A 17,938-nucleotide genomic window follows, 5' to 3' on the forward strand; every position below is an offset into this window, starting at 1 on the left:
GTTATGGTAATTCTGTAGGTTCATCACTATGAGCGATCCCTTTGTTTCGATGTCATTTGATAATTTTTATTAAAGAAGTACTGATTATAGACGCTTTATGTGTAAGATTTTCTACACTATAAAACATAATACCCTGTATGGGTGGCAAACTGTTAGTAGCTGTGTCGAATGGAAGTGGTTTCCCACTGGTACTGTAGGATGTATTAATGATCAATAATAATCATAATCAGTCATTCACTCCTTATGTCTTATCCATTGAAATAAACCCGGCTGTGCAGAATCAGGGATGACAAACACCCGCAGTCACCACTAACTGGATGGTTCCAAGCAAACATGTATCATGTTTATTTCTTACAACATGTAGCAAATATCATACCATCAAAAAGGTGAAAAACATTTTACTTTTGCTATTTTGGCAATTTAAAAACAGAGAAAATTCCCTTCTTCAAGTACAGAGTGAAATCTCTAACCAACATACAGATGAGAGGTACAAATATACAGGCGTCATTAAAAAAGAAAAACAAACAAAAAACAGACAATATGTTTTTCTGACATGCATTTAACATGTTATCAAAAATTATTTAGTGACCTCAGTAAGCTTCACACAGTCGGTTGATATCTGAGTTATGATATGGTTGATTAAATGTGCTTCAGCTCAAATAAGCTAAAAAACAAAATTCAAAAAAGTTAGAGTTTTTGTTTTGTCTGTATGGATTTTATTTTTCTACTTACCCGTATTACTGAAAAATCTGCAATACCTGGTTAACATCTCATACAATATATTTATACTTTATGAGTGTAAATACTGTTTAACGGAGATTTATCCTCGTTCATTAAACTGATAACTGAATAGTTATCTGCTGCAGTGACTGGAGACAAATGTGGTTTCAATGAGGTGTGCAGTGAAGCAAGTTCAATTTAAAAAACTGGTGCATATAGAAAAAATAGGTAAAAAGTCAAAAAACAGACAGAAATGTTGAGATTGGAGGAAACAAAACTTAGGAGTTGATAGAACGAGATCTGACTGCCTCGTCCTCCTCATCCTGCTCTTCCTCTCCCTGGTTGAGCGGCTCTCTGTCCGAGTCTCTCTCCGCCTGCTCTGACCTCTTGGTCGTCTTGTTCAGGGTCCCGCCCTGCAGAAAAACAAACATTAACTTAACATCCTGTAGGGGCAGCATATATAATTTATAAAACAGTACACAAGCTGTGTGTAGGGTGTCTGACCTGTCTGTGGTCGACAACATTGAGAATCACCGAGGTGACGATGCAGCCGATGGTGTTGGCCAACATGAAGATCATCATCCTCTGCCAACGCCACAACGGAATCTTAGTTTCACTTAAACAGGAAATGGAGAAAACATTATGGGTCAGTCAAGATCTAACATACAGCATGTAGCATCTGCAATGACTCCCTGTTCTGAAGTACTTCCTACCTAGACTTGGTGCCCAAAATCTGTCCGACAACCAGATTGGACACCCCGATTCCCACCATCTGTATGGAGGTGGCAAGACCCATGGCTGTTCCAAGAGTCGCCTGAGGTACGACGAGGGGGATAGACGGCCACATGCTCGACTGGAAGACAGCACAGAGGGTTTAAATCAAGAAGCATGCTTTTCCTAAATATGAGTCACAGACTCATCTATTCGCATCTGCTTAAGTTTAGAAAAAATAGGACAAATATCAATTATAAACAAAGACAAAAAAACACCTCATGACATCTGTCTGAGAGAGAGTATGTGTCAAAAATTTTACTGGATCTAAACTCACAGCAGCAAAGGAGTAGGTGACTCCCAGCCATATGGTGGAGACGAGAGGAGGGACAAAAGTGAAGGCCAGGAGTCCAAACACAGGGAGCGTGAGGACGGCACAGGCCACTGCGAAAATGCCCCGCAGGCCCACATAATCCTGAAACAAACACAAGAGACATCACATGTTACACAAACTTAACTACTTATTTTATTTTGATTCATACAGCAGGTTCAGAAACAGATTTAGGTTACAGATACTCACTATGAGAATGCCCACGCTGGCTGAGAGGACCAGCGAGCTGTCATAAACCGCCCCGGCGATATAGGCTGCCTCCTTCTGACTGTAGCCGCTGTACTTATCCTGAATGAACTTACTGGACAGGAAACAAACAGAAACATGTAAAAAATAAATGCTTCTTTTGTGTTTATGCACTATGATCAAATCAATACAGTTGTTTTATGATATTTGTCAGTTTTTTGGCTAAAGGGGTTCATCTAACGTCATTTTTATCCTAAGAAATACGCATGTTCTGGGTATTGTCAGCCGTACCTGGCATCAGCGATGAACGGGAAGATACCGTTGTAGAAGAACATAATGGTGAGAACCAGCAGCCAGTATCTTAGCGACAGGAGCTTCACATCCTGAATCCTCTACACACACACACACACACACACACACACACACACACACACACACACACACACACACACACACACACACACACACACAGAGAGAAAGAGAGAAAACAATAATTTAGTCCACACAATCACTGCCAAACAAAGAAGTTATTGACCATGTGACAGAAAAAACTGAGGTCAGATTCTGTTCGTACCACTTTGCGAGACTCCTCTTGGATGGCGCCATCAAGCCCCAGCTGCCTCATCCCAACCTTGTCCAGGGTGCTGACTATGATGGCGGATGTAAAGCCCAGCACGCACAATAGTGCACCTAGAAAACAGATCATCATGTGCCATGTGGCATGAAGGAAAAACACTCTTAAATAAATACATTTTTAAACCCAGGTCCAATGTTTTGCATATTTAAACCACAACTTTTACCACAAGAGTAAGTTGACCCAAAATGCTTGTTTTTCCTTTTTTGTTTTGCTATGTCGCTCTTCCAAAATCCACCAGATTCCATTTACAGAAACAGAAATTCTATCATTATTAAACACACTCAGTTAAATTGGAGAAAAGCAGAATAAAATTCACCGTTCCAACAATCACCAACTCTGGTTTGTTCAGAATAAGCACCACATTAGTCATGAAAATACCCTGAGAGGAGCAAGAGGGAGGGCGAACATAGAGAAGCAGTGGGGGAAAACGGTACATAGAGACAGAATATTTTCACATGTAACTGTGAACGACCAAATCAGGGTTGCTGGTTGTTGGAACAGTGGAAAGACGCAACATGAAGGCTTTTTCTGAGTTTTATTTTGTTTTTTTTCAAGTTTGCATTAAGTGTCTTTCACCATTCTAAAAGTACTTATTTTGTAAATAGAATCTGGTGGATTTGGTGAAAGTGTTATATCTTCTACCCGTGTCGGAATCCTTTTAATAATGTTGCCAGACACAATGAGAACTTGTAATTGACAAAAACAAGCACTTTTAGAAGTCTTACTTTCAAGTTGCCCAAAAGGAAAACATTGCAGCCACTGAGCTGAGGCTTATCTAGTAGACTGATTCAAAATGCTGTGTAGCCATTAGCAATTTACACCTAACTAACTAACTAACTAACACTTCTGAAACCCCCCTTTAAACTTCTTTTTAGAAAATGTTGTCATTATTCAGTCATGGAATACACCTACCACCCCAAAGTGTCCACTGCATGCCATATTTTTCCTCAAACTTCTGGGTGAGGAAGAAGTTCAGGACTGAACCCAGGCGAGAGAAAGCCAGGGTCAGACCGAAAGCCAAGGCCAGCTCCTTCCCTTTGAACCAGAAGGCTGTGATGCGGTTCTGAACAACTAATAAGTACACACAAAGAGAGAGCGGCTTAGGTACATTCCTCTGGGTTCACTCTGCAAAAAGTTTATGTGTATTACTTCCGTTAGGTGGCCTTACTGGTCAGAGATCCATTGCCTGATCCGAACAGTAGTCGGCCTGTGAGCATCAGTGGCAGCAGATAAGGAGTCCCTTTGAAGTGGGAGCCCAGCGCGAACAGCGACGAGCCCAGAACACACAGGAAGGAGAAGAGAAATACTCCAACTGCAGAGAGGGGGAGAGAAGAATCAATTCACCATGAGCTCCCATAAGTCAGCTGTTTGTTTAAGCACATTTGCAGATAAGATACACTTACAGCGGTTTCCTAATTTGTCAATCAGGAACCCAGCCATGATCACCACCACTGCATTCCTGTTGAGAAAAGAGCCCCAACTGTATCTGTTTTCTGATGAAGACATATGTCTTTATTACAGTAGAGTCACTGTGTGTGTGTGTTCTTACGTCCAAGCATAGATGGCATAAAGAAGATTGTACTGCTGAGGGCTCATCCCCAGTCCCTCCACACAGTCCACTGTCCCATTGATCACGGTTGCATTGGGACATGTCAGGTTCTGTCAGATGAGGAGGGAGGGGGGGTCACAAACATTGGAATTGGGACCTCAAACTACAATGATCATACTGAGGTAATACGGAGGAATCATTCAATACTGATAACATATTTAAGCTTAGGTCCGCTCTCCTGCTCCCGCTTACTCACCCCTTGGAACTGATCCTGCAGAACACTGGGGATGTCGAAGCAGAAGTAGGAGCCAAACGTCAGCAGGCAGTTGAAGAAGAGCACCAAGAAGCGGTAATACGCTGTAAAAATAACAAAGAATGGATCACGAGCTTCCTAACTTCACTATGAAAGTGAGTCTAAAGCATGGACAGGAAGAGATACCAACACCACTGAACACTTCAGTGTTTTACATACAGCAATAGCAGCATTGGTTTATAGTTATGGTGACTTGCATTTAATATCTAGGGGAATATACTCAGATCTTTTATTTACGTAAAAGTAGTTATACTACAGGACAGAATAGATATATCATTACCAGTAGTACAAGTCCTGCATTAATTAAAAGTAAAAGTATTGGCATCAAAGTATACTTGAAGAAGCAAAGGTAAAAGTACCCATTTCCAAATAAAGTGTATTATATCACTGGAATAAGTGATGCATTCATGTGTAAGCAACAAACACTACTTGCAGCTGGTAAAGTGGGCTAACTTCAACTGTTGTATTTAATGCTGAGTAGCTCCAATATAATACATCATAATCTAATCAGTTGACTCACATTTTGTATAAATTGAATCTGGATCTGCAAAATAACTAGAAACTGATGTTGTCAAGTAAATGTATTGGAGTAAAAAGTGGGACTTATTACACTTATTGAACTCTGTCAGCTGATGTACCCCATGACATCTCCTTTATCTGTGTGAATAGGTGCTTCATGTGTACCTCACTGGGAAAACAGACTGTTGTGAGACAGAATTAGCTCAGTGGTGGTAAATGATTTAGTGAATGAGGTATTATTTCATAATATATTCATGAGATGGCAAACTATTACTGCTAACCTCAACGTTTTGGTCACTTCCCGTTCAGTCACATGAGCTCTTAACGACACTTGAAGTTTAAAACGCTGAGTTGTTCAGTTCAGTGACCCAGTTTTTCACGGGGGGGGAGAGTTTCGACATACAGGTCTGGCTAGCTAAAGCTAAATTTGAAGTCATTTTTTTGGGAAATAAAACTATATTCAGACGTACCTTTCTCCGCTGGCTGCGTCATAGTGAGCGAAAACGACAGTGGCTATAAAAGACAGCTTCTAAATCACATCCTTCAGTGTTGTTTATATGTAAAGGCTAGTGTTGCAGAGCTAGCAGGCTGTGTTGCGGTCCGCTACAACTCTGCTGCTGCTGCGGTCCGCACACCGCAGATCTTTAAACTACATGGATAGATGTAGTGTTGCGTGATGACGTAGAGGATGGTTTGGAAATCTGCGCTCGCAGCGTCACTGCAGCCGCCCCTGACTACTTTTTTTAAAATCCGAAAACTTTATTGAGGAACAATTCTGAATCTTTATTATATTATATTATATTATATTATATTATATTATATTATATTATATTATATTATAAACATTAAAGAAAAAGTAAAATTAGAATAAAAGAAAATATTTTTTATGAATGTAACTGTAACGCTATTTTCTTTTTTGTTTTTATGTAATTTTTAAAGAGAGAAAAAGAAGCCTGAAGTGAAAATTTAAATTTCATTGGTCTTTCAAAACATATTTGTGAACTTGAATAAACTTTTTAAATATTCAAATTAACATATGTAAATATAAATTATATAATATAAAACATATACATATAGATTTAAATTATGCAAGTATGTTATGTATTTCTGTCATTAATGTGTCTGACTAGCATTTTTAAACTACATTACATTTAAAAAGGGGTCTCAAGTCTATTGAAACCCTCCAAGAGAAACAACAAAACATCAACCAAAAGCATTAAAGTGGCTATTATAGGACACTGCATTGGTTAATTGAATATATGCATGTTCACATTTTTCAGATTAAAATATTTTATTTTATTTATAGGTTAGTCTTTAAATGTGTTTTTATATGCTCCCAAATGACACAAAGTACAGCAGCTTCTTTAGATTTAGGATTTTTAAATCCCATCCCACTCATTGAGTGTTTTATCAGTGTGTCCTTAGATTTAATGCCACAAAACCACGTCATGTGTCGGCCACAGACTGTGGTGTCCATAGTCCACCTGGTGACAGCTGCTGAGTCTTACTCTACCATCTGCTGATCTAATTAACAGCGGAAGGAGTTCTCACAAATACTCTTATTTAGAAAGGTAGCAATAACACTCTGTACAAATACTCAATTACAAGTAAAAGCCCTGCATTTAAAATCTTACTTACTAAGTACTTACTACTTACTAAGTAGAAAAGTATTTGCATTAGAATAGTACCAACATACTCATCATGCAGGAGGACTAATTCCATGATAATAATAATAATAAATAATGTGGTTGTTATATTGTATCACTGTTTTAGAATTAGTGATGCATTCATGTGTAAGTCTCCAAAATTGCAGCTTTGAAAGGTTGAACTATTTTTGATTAGCCTACTTTATATATAGCTGGGTAGCTTGATAACTACTACTACTACTACTACTACTAGTAGTACTACTACTACTACTAATAATAATAATAATAATAATAATGATAATAATAATATAATGCAAGATCTATTAGTTGATTTATATTTCGTATTAATGATCTTAATCTGCATAGTAACTACTACATAATGTTGTTAAATAAAGCAAAGTACAAATACCTCAAAATTGTGAGCCCACGTAATACTTAGTACAGTCAGTAATTGAGTAAAATGACCCAGCTAAAAAAATAAAGACATCTAATCTACTCTTTAGTAGTGTTTATTCGTAAAAAGTCTGTTTTCATTGTAAGGGGCAAAGGTAGAACATATGTAGCGCGTTTTTTTAGTTTTTGTCCCTCAGCGGACACCGTCGTTGTGATCAAAACACAGCTGTTCCTCTCTGAATGTTTGTTAGAGCCATGTGTTGTGTGTGTGATGTGTTCAAGGAGTTTTGGAGGGTTTTGTTTATATCCTAAACTAATGAAATGTCCGTGCTGCGCAGAGCTACAACATGGGAAGTGTCTGATTCTGAGGAAAGCGACTCTGAGACCAAACCCAGCAGCAGTCAGATAGCAACAAACAGCACAGATTTAACAGAGGACCAGAGCTCAGAGGACAAGTGCAAAACCACCCCATCGTCTGCAACAAAGAGGGAGTCTGGTCAAACTTCTGCTTTGTCTCCTCCGAGGCCAGCTGGACGTGGCACACCGAGTCCCGCAAGAAAACGCCGCACCAAGGAGGAGATCGAGGCGGACAGACAGACAGCCAGGGAGAGGAAGGAGGAGAGGGAGAGACAGAGAGCCGCCAGAGCCCGGGAGAAGGAGGAGAGGAGACGGGAGCAGCAGAGGAGGAGAGAGGCTGCGGAGAACCTCAAGAGTCTCCGGCCGGAGAACTGCCTCAAGAGTCTGACTGTCTGCGTAGACCCAGGTGCTGCCTTCACGGGCCGTCGGAAATGTGCATTCCATCGATTATAAAATAACATTTTAAGAAATATTAACACAGCTTGTATGTTATGAAACTTGTTGGAAGTCAGGCAATTTTTTTTTATGTATATTAGATATATTGAAAGACCATTGAAAGGTATCATCTGACCAGGTTATGACCTCCACAACTAGGACAATAGTCTGAAAAGAAGCCTAAAGTTTGTTCATCCATAAGCACATGTGTGTTTTTCTCCAGCTCTTCTCCAACAGGATGGCTCAGACATCTTGCTGGACACCCTGGCTGCCTTTGAGTGGAGGTTTAGCATTCAGAGCCAGCAGCTCCCACACAGCATCACCTGGACCAGAGACTTACCTCAGGTAGGCACCTTATGCTTCTTGTAACATCATTTCTATGCATATTGCTCCTACATCTGCTGCACATCTGGTGGGTGCACAGCTTGTAATCATCATCATCATCATCAACATCTGCATGTTTTCTTTACTGTTTTGTATTTAGCAGGGAGATGACGGAAAGAGCTCTATGGAGGAGGAACAAGTGGTTCTGGTGCTGGATCTGACTGACCTCATGGACCTGGTGGTCTCTGTGAAGAAAGTAAGCATTACATTGTAAAGAAAAAAAAAATTGCTAAGATGGCAGCCGAATTGATGGTCACTTTGTTGTTTTTTTGTTGCCGCTACAGATGCTAGACAGTGAAGAAGAGGAGAGAGGGGTCGGGTCCTTCCTCAGTCCTCTGTTGGAGTGTCTCAACAGGGATGCAAAGAAGGTGGTCACACTCATAGTGACAGACTCTCAGCCAGATTACAGGTACGTGTGTGTGTCTGTAGCTTCTGATGGACACTTAATAGCCTGGTTACTTTCTTAATTAATAACTTGATTAATCTCAAGTGAGATAAAACACTAATTCTGGCGTGACATATGAGTTTACTTGCCAACAGGACCAATGCGCGTGGTGTGTATTTACTAGATAGAACACTAGCGTCCAAACTGGGGATGGAGCATCTGGACATCGAGGAGGTCAGGTTACTACATTTTTCTTAAACACTGCAAATATTCGACATCAACACGTTCGTGTACACTTTATTGTAAATGAGCTGAGTTTTAACTTTTCAAGCCAGAAGATGAGTCGTTGTTTCTTCATCTCCTTTCCTCTCCAGGTTCTTGTGCACCTACAGCTCTGCAAGAACATCTCACTGATCCTCCTGGATGGCTGGCAGGAGGTCACCGACCATGTGTGCGCTGTCACAAAGGCCTTATCAAAGCGCCCTTTCAAGTGAGCAGCCACTTTAATCCATAGTAAAATAACCATCAGCTGTTAACTGTCTATTTTCCATTAAAGTTAATATAGTTCACTAATTAAAAAACTACTCATACTGTAGAGCAGTCAGAGAAATTGATATAATGTCTTTAATACTATCATGTTAATATCTGACTAATCTTCCCTCACTTATAGAATATAATGAGATAAAACTTTATTGAACTCACACCAGGGAAATTCACTTGTTATGGCAGCTAGAGAGTCAGAAGCAGCAAGAAAATAAATATGCAGCAAGATAAAAACAATATACACAAAAATATATAGATTATATACACAGTATACACATTTTCACATATACAGATATCCTTCCATGTTCCATATCCTTTCAGACTGTTGACGGAGCGAGCAGAGCTGCCCTTCTGTGTAGACGGTTCGTGGGCCAGCGGGGCTCGGGTGGAGAGGGACGGCTCGGGGCTGATCCAGGTCTGGAGCAGGCAGATCCAGCAGCTGAACAGAATCAGCCCCGCCGTGGCCTCCGCTGTGACCGCTGCCTACCCGTCTCCTCAGCTGCTGCTGCAGGTACACCAACACCAGCAGGGGTGGTGGCCTGGATCCCCACTTTGACCACTCGCTGTATGCAACTGTGGCTTTTCAGTGCTTTGAAAACACATCTTTAAACTTGTTTTTTTTTTTGTTTCTTTGGCTTTGTGACAATATGTTTTTAGGCATACCAGAGCTTGGGGTCAGAGGAGGAGAGGAAGGGTCTCCTGGCTGGTCTTGTAGTGAAGAGTGGAGGTAAAGAGAGGCGAATAGGACCGGAGATATCAGCCAGAGTTTACCGCTGCCTCACTGCCCAGAACGGCCAGCTGGTCCTGGACTAATTCATCCACTTGAGAACGAGAAGGATGGACGTCAGCGTGGATAAATCTGGTTTCTAATTACACTCGTGACCACTTGGCTGCTAATGTATTAATGTTGATGTTTATAAGCTAAGAATAGATCTTAGATATCAAGTTTGCCTCCCAAGAAAGCACTATTAGTACTCCTGTGAACTACAGCGAATAGAATATATTAATTATATGATATGTATTTGTATATTTTGAAACAATATTCTGTTTATGCATAAATGCAGCATGCACTGTTAGGACTGCTTTCTGTATATAAAAATGAGCTGCAGCAGAACTTTTCATCTTTTTCTTTTATTTTAGAGAATTTCCAGAGTAAGAAAGCATAACTCTTAATAGAAAAGACAAATCCTCTTGTAAGCAAGAAGACAACCGCTGTTGATATTCAAGCCATGCTGATTACAAAACACACATTTTACTGTACAAAAAGACAATTCCACAGTATCAAAAAGCAACTCCTGTCCCCCTGGAGTCAGTCCCTGAGAACAACTGTATACACAAGATTTCCAGTGTATTTTTTTTTTTTTCTGTCAAAGCCAAATCTGGCAAACATTAGGCCCTCCAAAGACAGTGACTGACATATTTGTTTTTTAAAAAATGAAACAGAAAAAGCAGAGCAGTACAAATGGCTCTTGTTAGCCACATAATAGAAGTTGGCTAAAATGAGAATAAATGACCCACGTCGCCAAACACACGACTTTATTAAAGGTTTCACTAACTACACACTCACTCTCGTCTCCCATTCATGGACAAAACTGTTTTATATGAAAGATTAGGGCCACTGAAAAAAAAAAATTGAGCTCTGTTTTTTTTTCCAAAATGTTTTCTCAGAATTCTGACTTGCATGACCTTTCTGAGAATAAAATTTGAATCAGAATTCTGAGAAAAAAAAAGTCAGACCTAAATTTTTATTTGTTTTAACACTGGCTTAACCCTCCTCTGTAGTTTTAAATACCATATATTTGCTAAATAAAAAAGAAGCGATCCACTTAAAATGTTGAATAAGAAATATTGGCTAAATGATGAGATTGCTCTTGTCTCCAGCAGGAGATTTGGATGGCAGTGGTAGAATATCTGTGTGCCAAACACTCACAAATACATTCTGACTGCTGAGTCATGTCCAGCGGCATCTTTTGCATTGGTGATCCTCTGGCTCGGAGCAGCAGCTGTCGTAGTCGCTGCTGGGGGGAGTCGGAGGGCAGTGGCAAGTGCATGGTGACATTTGACAGGAGCACTGGTACGAGACCGTGTCAGGAAGTGGACTGGTGCATGGGCTCGGGGAGGCGCAGGCACTCAGAGTGGACACCGGGCTTGGGCTCGGGCTCGGGCTCGGGCTCGGGCTCGGGCTCGGGCTCGGGCTCGGGCTCGGGCTCGGGCTCGACGGCAGGCTCATCTCCTCAGGGAAGTCCTCAGGCGGGTCGCTGTGCTGCTCTGAGGCTTCAGGGCTGCTGCTGCTGAGGGTGAAGACCCAGCCCAGCTGTATCTGGAGGACAGTGCGCAGGCCTGGCGGCAGCTCTACAGTGTTGAGTACATCTGGGCTGCTGGGCAACATTTGGCGGAGCCGGGCACAGCAAAGGTACTGCAGGGAGGTGGGTGTGTAGCAGGCACGGATCACCTTCATACTGCTTTTGGCTGCTGTGGAGCTAACCATTGGGTAGAACTTCTTGTTCTGCAGCCTTGTAGCGGCAACACCTGTTGTAACAAGACGATAACAACATGAGTAAATTGTGTTTCATGTAGCTAACAAAACCTGCTTGAATTACAGAGAAACACGCACCTATGCAGTGCCGATTCTTGTAGAAGGTCAGGGTGCCGTGCCAGGTATCCAGGTGCACTCCAATGATGGAGCCTTGGCCAAACCGAGAGGAGAACTTCACTTTGTCCCCTTTGTGCTGGAGGTGACCTTTAAATAGATATAGATGGGTTTTCTTTTCTTGAATCGATGATCATCATGGTGGTAGAAAAAGTATGCAGAAGTACCAACACTAATATGTAAAAGTACTCCTACTTATCCCACTACTTCTCCTGAAAAAGTATTCTTGGGTGACAAATTATCATACATTACATTAGTAGATTGTTTAAACTGAACTAACCCACACTGGTTGGAGTGGGGCCTCCCATTGGTGTGGACTTTGACCTTTTTAACTCTCAAGACCTTTTACATGCACAAGAACCTATATAACACCCTGAAGGTAAGGAAAGAACTGAAAAAGCAGAATAGGTCTCCTTTAAATACTGTGTTTGAATGTATATATTTATTGTTATTATTAATTTTGATAACTAATTATCATTTTTAATTACAAAAATATTTCGCATATGTACAACCACATATTTTATTATTATTTACCCTATATTATATTTTGTGTGTTAAATGTGTTAAATTTGAAAAGCTTATTGTTACATCTGAGAAATGACTTGTAACTTCAGTTGTCAAATGAATGTGATGTAAAATTATAAAATTCAGTGGCATAGAAGTGAAAAGTTCCTAACCTGTGTATGAGAGCCCCCAGCTGTCCTCATCGTGGCCCAGCAAGCTGCCAAAGCTGTATTTAAACTTCTCCAGGTTCACCTCCGAAGTTCCAATTCCCACCATCTACACCAGGGAAACATCAAAAGCGAGACCAAACCAAATAACCAACAGTGAGAGTTTGCAATGATCATTACATCCGTAATACCGAACAGAGATTTAGAGACATTTTTATGCATGTTTTAGGCCACAGCAGCCAATATAACACCCACCATATCAGTTCCATAGACAGGCGAGGTCATCTTGACTTCCCAGAAGTGTTGACCATCTGCGAGCTCCTTGGTGCCGCGGATGGCCGCTGTGCCGCAGCTATAGTCCGAGTGAAAGCTGACCTTCCTGTTGTCACAGCTGAGGAAGGCTCCGGAGGACTTGAAGTGATTGTCCCACTCCCAGTCAAAACCTGAGCACATGAACACACAAACAGGTGTATTAGCTGGATAGCTTAGATTACATGCTTTCTTATTTGTAACCTATTTTTTTTTCATTGTCACTCATGCTTGCTGCATGGCACTAGTCATATTGGTTAATCTTGGGTCATTTCTGAGATCTGTTTTACTGAATTTGAAGGAGACATTGCTCAATATGCAATTATGCTCACAAAAGCCAATTATAGTACATGTAATATAATTTCCTAATACTGCCAAGGCCTTGTATTTGTCTGCAGAGATTGTGCCAAGTTATAGTGTAACCTGCTGTGTTCACATGCTACATGACTGTCTTCGTCAGCTTTCGCTCACCCTGATCCTCCTCCCCACAGAGGCAGTCGTCGGAGGTGACACTGAAGCCCGGGCTGAGCTCCTCCTCTCGGCCACACTCGCAGAAAGACTCCCCTATCACCGGCACCGTGTTGGGCAAGGCCACCACCTCAGATACGGCCTGAGAGCTCGGCAGGTAATCCACCTCGGACTCCAGGTCGCTTAGCTGGTTGACAGAAACAGCACAGACAGCATCTTGTAAGTCCACAGACGTGGCCATGGTCCAGGGTCAAATTAGATCCAGTGGAGAGGATTGTATTCAATGTCTGCTCAGTTTTAAAAATCTACAACCTTCCTGTGTTCCACTGAGCCTAATGAGAGCCATATCGCCCATCTGACATGTTTAACAAGATGGCTTTTTCCCTAAATGCTGCCCCAGCTTCCCATTGGTAAGGGAGGTCATGTGTGCGAGCAAGTAAAATTAGACCCCTTCCAAAAATACTGAGCCTCCTCCTCTTCCCTTTGGAGACCTGACCATGTCTTACACACAGCCATTTCAGAATGGGGACAGTCCCAGTGGAAAACTACTGATACATCCTACACGTGGCCATACCTTTTCTTTAGATTGAACTACTTCTTTCTCCAGTCATACAAATACATATACACTCCATCTGAATCTCCCACTCCTTTGCTCCACTTTTCTCTCATTCTTAGCAGCAAAAACCCCGGTGTCTCACCTGTGTCGCTGTCTGGCCTTCCCATTCCTCCTTGTCCTGTGTCTGGATCACTGCCATGGCATCTGTCTCCTGCCGTGTCTCGCTCCAGGCCAGATGCCGAGCCCGGCCGTTCCTGCCTCTTCTCAGCATGGCGGCTCTGTGGACAGCAGACCCAGTGCCTTACAACCAGCTGGCATACGTGCAGTAGGTCTTGTGCTTGGTATTTGTGTCAAGTAAGGTCAGTGTTGGACTCCTGGTTCACAGCTTGTTTACTTTACTATTGAGGTCAGATTATTTTTTGAACATTCATACCGTGTCCGATTTCTCTTTTTCTAAAACTAGCAGGCTATATTTGAGGAAGAGAGACAGAAATAAGTTGTCCTATTTAACACTAATTGAGCTGTACACAGGTATCTCAAATAAATGACAAATATCCTTAAAGAGGCACTACTCAGAATTTTAATATTTAAAATATTAATGAGGTAATAATACAAACTCATAAATATTTATCTGTTCCATAACTGAATAAACAAGCTGTTCTCAGAGGAAAATAAAGTCCCCAGTACACTGCTTGAAGCTAGAAAGGTGGCAGGGTCCGCCAAATATGAACAAAGTGAAACAGTATGAAATTGTGTTGTTCTTCAAGGTCAGTTCGTTTATTTATTTTTTTCAGTAATGAAAACAAATTGAGATTATTTATTTAGTTTGTCTAGGCGTGAAAAATCGACTAAGATCTTTCTCTTCTCATTAAATGTCTTCCCCAAAACTACATAGTGCACCTTTAAGCAAAGATCAGCGTATAAATACATGTTGTCTGCATGTCTTTCATTATTGGAAGATGGTATCTTTTATGGTTTGACTGAGGACTTTTAGGGTGCAATGGGTTTTTTTTCTCCTTAAAATGGACTCACAGTTAAAGTCCTTGTATTTCCAACTTACTGTGAGGCTTTATCAGAAAAATGTGTGTTTTTCACTAACCTTTCCTCACCTAACAAGGGTGGTTCTCAAACATTTTCACATCAACCACCCCTCAAACTGACACAAATTAGACTAAATTTGATTAGAGTTTGTCCCCAGTCTGATTACATTTGTGCTTCTAGATTTTTTCTGTTATTAAACACATGACCAAAATAATCATACGTTCTGTCATTATATTACTGAAAGATGGAATAATAATGAAAATAATTATTTGCTGGGGACCCCTGGAAACTCCTAAAGGACCACAGGGGGTCCCGAGACCCCACGTTGAGAACCACTGCCTCACAGCTCTTAATGTCAGTGTAACGCTGCGAACATTCCTGTGAGGAAACACGTCTGTCCACCTATAGACTGTTCCCTCCTGCCTGTTTCCACCTGCCCCATATGCCTCACAGTTGGCCGCAGGAGGTGTTTCCATGCACTTGTTTAACCTTTTTAACCCAACACTCTGCTCTACCAGTGTGGCAGCATGTCTGTCATGTCTGTCATTGTATTGTGAGGTCACCTAACCTCACAATACAATGTGTACCAATCGTAAATTTAAGATTATAACATCCGTGTGTTTACACCCCTGCTATTACTGACTGTCACGCCTTCCTACATGATTATCTGACCATTTCATTCACTGTGTAAGACGAGTTTGGATGTTATTCTGCTGGAATGGAACTGGATTTTAAGGATTCTGTAATAAAAATTAAACTTTCTGCATATATGACACTAAAAGCTACCACTTTAAAGGTGCACTACGTAGCTTTGGGGGAGAAATTTTAAATCAGAGGAGAAAGATCTTCATGGAATGATATTTTATGAATAAACAAACTAAATTAAAGAAACTCTCGTCATTTGTATGATTGAAATTTGAATTTCTTCTCCAAAACTACATAGTGCCCCTTTAATGTCAGTGTGTAGCTGCAAACATCCCTATGAGGAAACACGTCTATTCACCTATAGACTGTTTGTCTGCCTGTTGCCACCTGCCCCATATGCCCCACAGTTGGCAGCAGGAGGTGTTTCCATGCACTTGTTTAATCTTTTTAACCCAACCCTCTGCTCTGCCACTGTGACAGCATGTCTGTCAGCAGACAGACACAGGGAAGGTCAGCTAACCTCACAATACAATGTGTGCCAATCATAAATTTATGGTTATAACATCCTTGTGTTTACACCCCTGCTATTACTGACTGTCACGCCTTCCTACATAATAATCTGACACGTTTATAAATTATGTAAGACAAGTTTGGAAATAATTCTTGTGGAATGGAAGTGGGTTCTGTAGTAATGATTAAACTTCCTCCATGTGACTGTAAAGTTACCACTTTTAAAGGAACTTTTGGGGTTATTTAAGTCAAAGTTTTCTCCATTGTGACATGAGGAACAATTACACTGTAACAGAGTGAACCAGGATTGTTTCCTATAAAGACTAAACAGTCAGTGAAGTTGATGCAACTCCAATGACGAGATCATTTTGTATTCACACAGTCGGAAGTTAAGACAAGCATAATTCTTAGTGGGATATTTTTGGTAACTTCAACCTCCTGTCTGTGTTTTATGACCTTAAATCGGGAAGCTCCAGATTTATTGATGAAAAACAGAACTGAACAATGTTTGTTTTGAACTGTTTACCATGTTCACAGTCAGTAATCATTACAATCAATACCCTCAGTGTCAGTGTTTTGTTTTTCTAAAATGTATTGCGGTTTTTAGAGTTAAAATATATATATACATATATATATATATATATATATATATATATATATATATATATATATATATATATATATATATATATATATATATATATATATATAAAACATATGTACCTCAACCTGATAGCATGTCTCAGTTAACACAGCAGCTGGTGACTGCTTTGCAAGCAGGTGCAGGAGATAATTGCCAATGATTTAGATTAGTTAGTCTGGAGCCATAGTCTCACTTTAATTGGTCCTTACCCTACATACTGTATAGGCATCATCTGGACAACCCAGCCAAGATAAACTACAGCACCGGTGCTCTGATCGATATGATATCAATGCAGCAGGACTGTGACAGTGACATGAATGACAATTTATAATTCACATCAAATCACTGTCCAGACTTTCTATTGAAATACACCAGAACGTCAAGCTGTCCTTTCTTTATGATCCATTTCGGACACATTACTACACAGATCAGTGTACTTAGACTATCTGTCATTCTTCCAAGTCATTCTTGACAATAGCATCAGTTGAATGTTTAAATCTGAGCAGACAGTGTATGTATATTAAGCAAATGTAACACTACAGCTGATGTTTTGTTGTATCTTCATGTTAAAACTCAATCTGCCACAGAATGAATATGAATGTCTGAATCCAAGCAGCAGTTGTGCTCTTACCTTACAGTGGTCTTCCTATACACCGTCTTGCAGTGGCTCATTTGAATGCTGGTGTGTCTCTATGTCCGACTGTGTAAACAGGTGCAGTTTGCACTCTGGCCCACTTCTCTGCAAGCTGGACGTAAACATTACTTCTCCACGCCCTTGTCGCGTTCTTATTGGATGAGACGTGCGTGGGGGAGGGGTTTATGTAAATGTCTGTAGTTACCTTTACCTCTGAGTATCTACGGTGCAAGTGATGTGAAGACATCATGTGTGGTCTGCTGATTTGATTACACAAAGAGGGGAATGCCCACCATGTAGCCTATTTAAAAGCAGATATAAAAACAATTTTATTTGATTTTTATTTTTTATTTTTATGTTTTTATCATGAATTTGGGAACATTTGGTAAACAAGATGCAGTAAAATAGCTTTATGTGTAGATATAAAGACATGTCTGGAGCCAGGTGTTCACCTTTCGCACAGGTCGTTGTTTTCCAAGTTAAGAGACATCTAAATCGCACATGAAAATCCAAAATTTGCCATAAATTTGAGCGTTCGTGTTGCAATTGAAAGCACCACGGTGCGCACTGGCAGCCTATTGGCGGCGTTAGAATAGAGGCGGGACTTAAGTGTAACAGGCGCTGTGTGATTGGCTAGGTGGC

The 17,938-nt window shown here is 40.7% G+C and overlaps 3 protein-coding genes across 4 annotated transcripts; 1 reads left to right on the plus strand and 2 right to left on the minus strand.

Moving 5' to 3' along the window:
* Positions 1-314: 314 nt before the first annotated feature.
* Positions 315-5,639, minus strand: mfsd1l (major facilitator superfamily domain containing 1-like). Its single transcript, XM_073490306.1, has 13 exons — positions 5,497-5,639; positions 4,451-4,551; positions 4,195-4,304; positions 4,049-4,104; positions 3,814-3,957; positions 3,558-3,716; positions 2,583-2,698; positions 2,300-2,400; positions 2,012-2,123; positions 1,769-1,906; positions 1,434-1,573; positions 1,225-1,336; positions 315-1,133 (listed from the first exon to the last, which is right to left on the minus strand). Exons 1-13 carry the CDS (start codon positions 5,516-5,518, stop codon positions 999-1,001), a joined length of 1,446 nt encoding a protein of 481 aa, XP_073346407.1. The 5' UTR covers positions 5,519-5,639; the 3' UTR covers positions 315-998.
* Positions 5,640-7,312: 1,673 nt separating this feature from the next.
* On the plus strand, positions 7,313-10,283 carry eme2 (essential meiotic structure-specific endonuclease subunit 2). 2 transcript variants are annotated; one of them, XM_073490107.1, is made up of 8 exons: positions 7,313-7,828; positions 8,081-8,202; positions 8,342-8,437; positions 8,526-8,650; positions 8,782-8,860; positions 9,001-9,116; positions 9,491-9,680; positions 9,827-10,283. In XM_073490107.1, exons 1-8 carry the CDS (start codon positions 7,387-7,389, stop codon positions 9,980-9,982), a joined length of 1,326 nt encoding a protein of 441 aa, XP_073346208.1. In that variant the 5' UTR covers positions 7,313-7,386; the 3' UTR covers positions 9,983-10,283. The 2 variants fall into 2 exon arrangements, with proteins under 2 accessions (XP_073346208.1, XP_073346209.1); XM_073490108.1 differs by having other exon boundaries at positions 8,345-8,437.
* Positions 10,282-17,619, minus strand: spsb3b (splA/ryanodine receptor domain and SOCS box containing 3b). Its single transcript, XM_073490106.1, has 7 exons — positions 17,294-17,619; positions 13,966-14,101; positions 13,271-13,454; positions 12,746-12,933; positions 12,497-12,599; positions 11,784-11,909; positions 10,282-11,698 (listed from the first exon to the last, which is right to left on the minus strand). Exons 1-7 carry the CDS (start codon positions 17,332-17,334, stop codon positions 11,121-11,123), a joined length of 1,356 nt encoding a protein of 451 aa, XP_073346207.1. The 5' UTR covers positions 17,335-17,619; the 3' UTR covers positions 10,282-11,120.
* Between the last annotated feature and the right edge of the window lie 319 nt (positions 17,620-17,938).

This window comes from Pagrus major, chromosome 20, assembly GCF_040436345.1.
Source record: "Pagrus major chromosome 20, Pma_NU_1.0".
Classification (NCBI taxonomy): domain Eukaryota; kingdom Metazoa; phylum Chordata; class Actinopteri; order Spariformes; family Sparidae; genus Pagrus; species Pagrus major.

What these genes read in the sequence shown, in the direction of transcription:
- spsb3b (XM_073490106.1), bottom strand. Translation starts at nt 17,334, where the DNA reads ATGAGCCACTGCAAGACGGTGTATAGGAAGACCACTGTAAG. An exon ending in CTGGGGGCTCTCATACACAG is followed by an intron (nt 11,910 to 12,496) that starts GTTAGGAACTTT and finishes ATCTATTTAAAG; the next exon opens with GTCACCTCCAGCACAAAGGG. An exon ending in CAAGAATCGGCACTGCATAG is followed by an intron (nt 11,699 to 11,783) that starts GTGCGTGTTTCT and finishes TTGTTACAACAG; the next exon opens with GTGTTGCCGCTACAAGGCTG.
- mfsd1l (XM_073490306.1), bottom strand. Translation starts at nt 5,518, where the DNA reads ATGACGCAGCCAGCGGAGAAAG. An exon ending in TGCAGGATCAGTTCCAAGGG is followed by an intron (nt 4,305 to 4,450) that starts GTGAGTAAGCGG and finishes CTCATCTGACAG; the next exon opens with AACCTGACATGTCCCAATGC. An exon ending in AAGAGGAGTCTCGCAAAGTG is followed by an intron (nt 2,401 to 2,582) that starts GTACGAACAGAA and finishes GTGTGTGTGTAG; the next exon opens with AGGATTCAGGATGTGAAGCT.
- eme2 (XM_073490107.1), top strand. Translation starts at nt 7,387, where the DNA reads ATGTCCGTGCTGCGCAGAGCTACAACATGGGAAGTGTCTGATTCTGAG. An exon ending in GGACCAGAGACTTACCTCAG is followed by an intron (nt 8,203 to 8,341) that starts GTAGGCACCTTA and finishes TTTTGTATTTAG; the next exon opens with CAGGGAGATGACGGAAAGAG. An exon ending in GACTCTCAGCCAGATTACAG is followed by an intron (nt 8,651 to 8,781) that starts GTACGTGTGTGT and finishes ACTTGCCAACAG; the next exon opens with GACCAATGCGCGTGGTGTGT.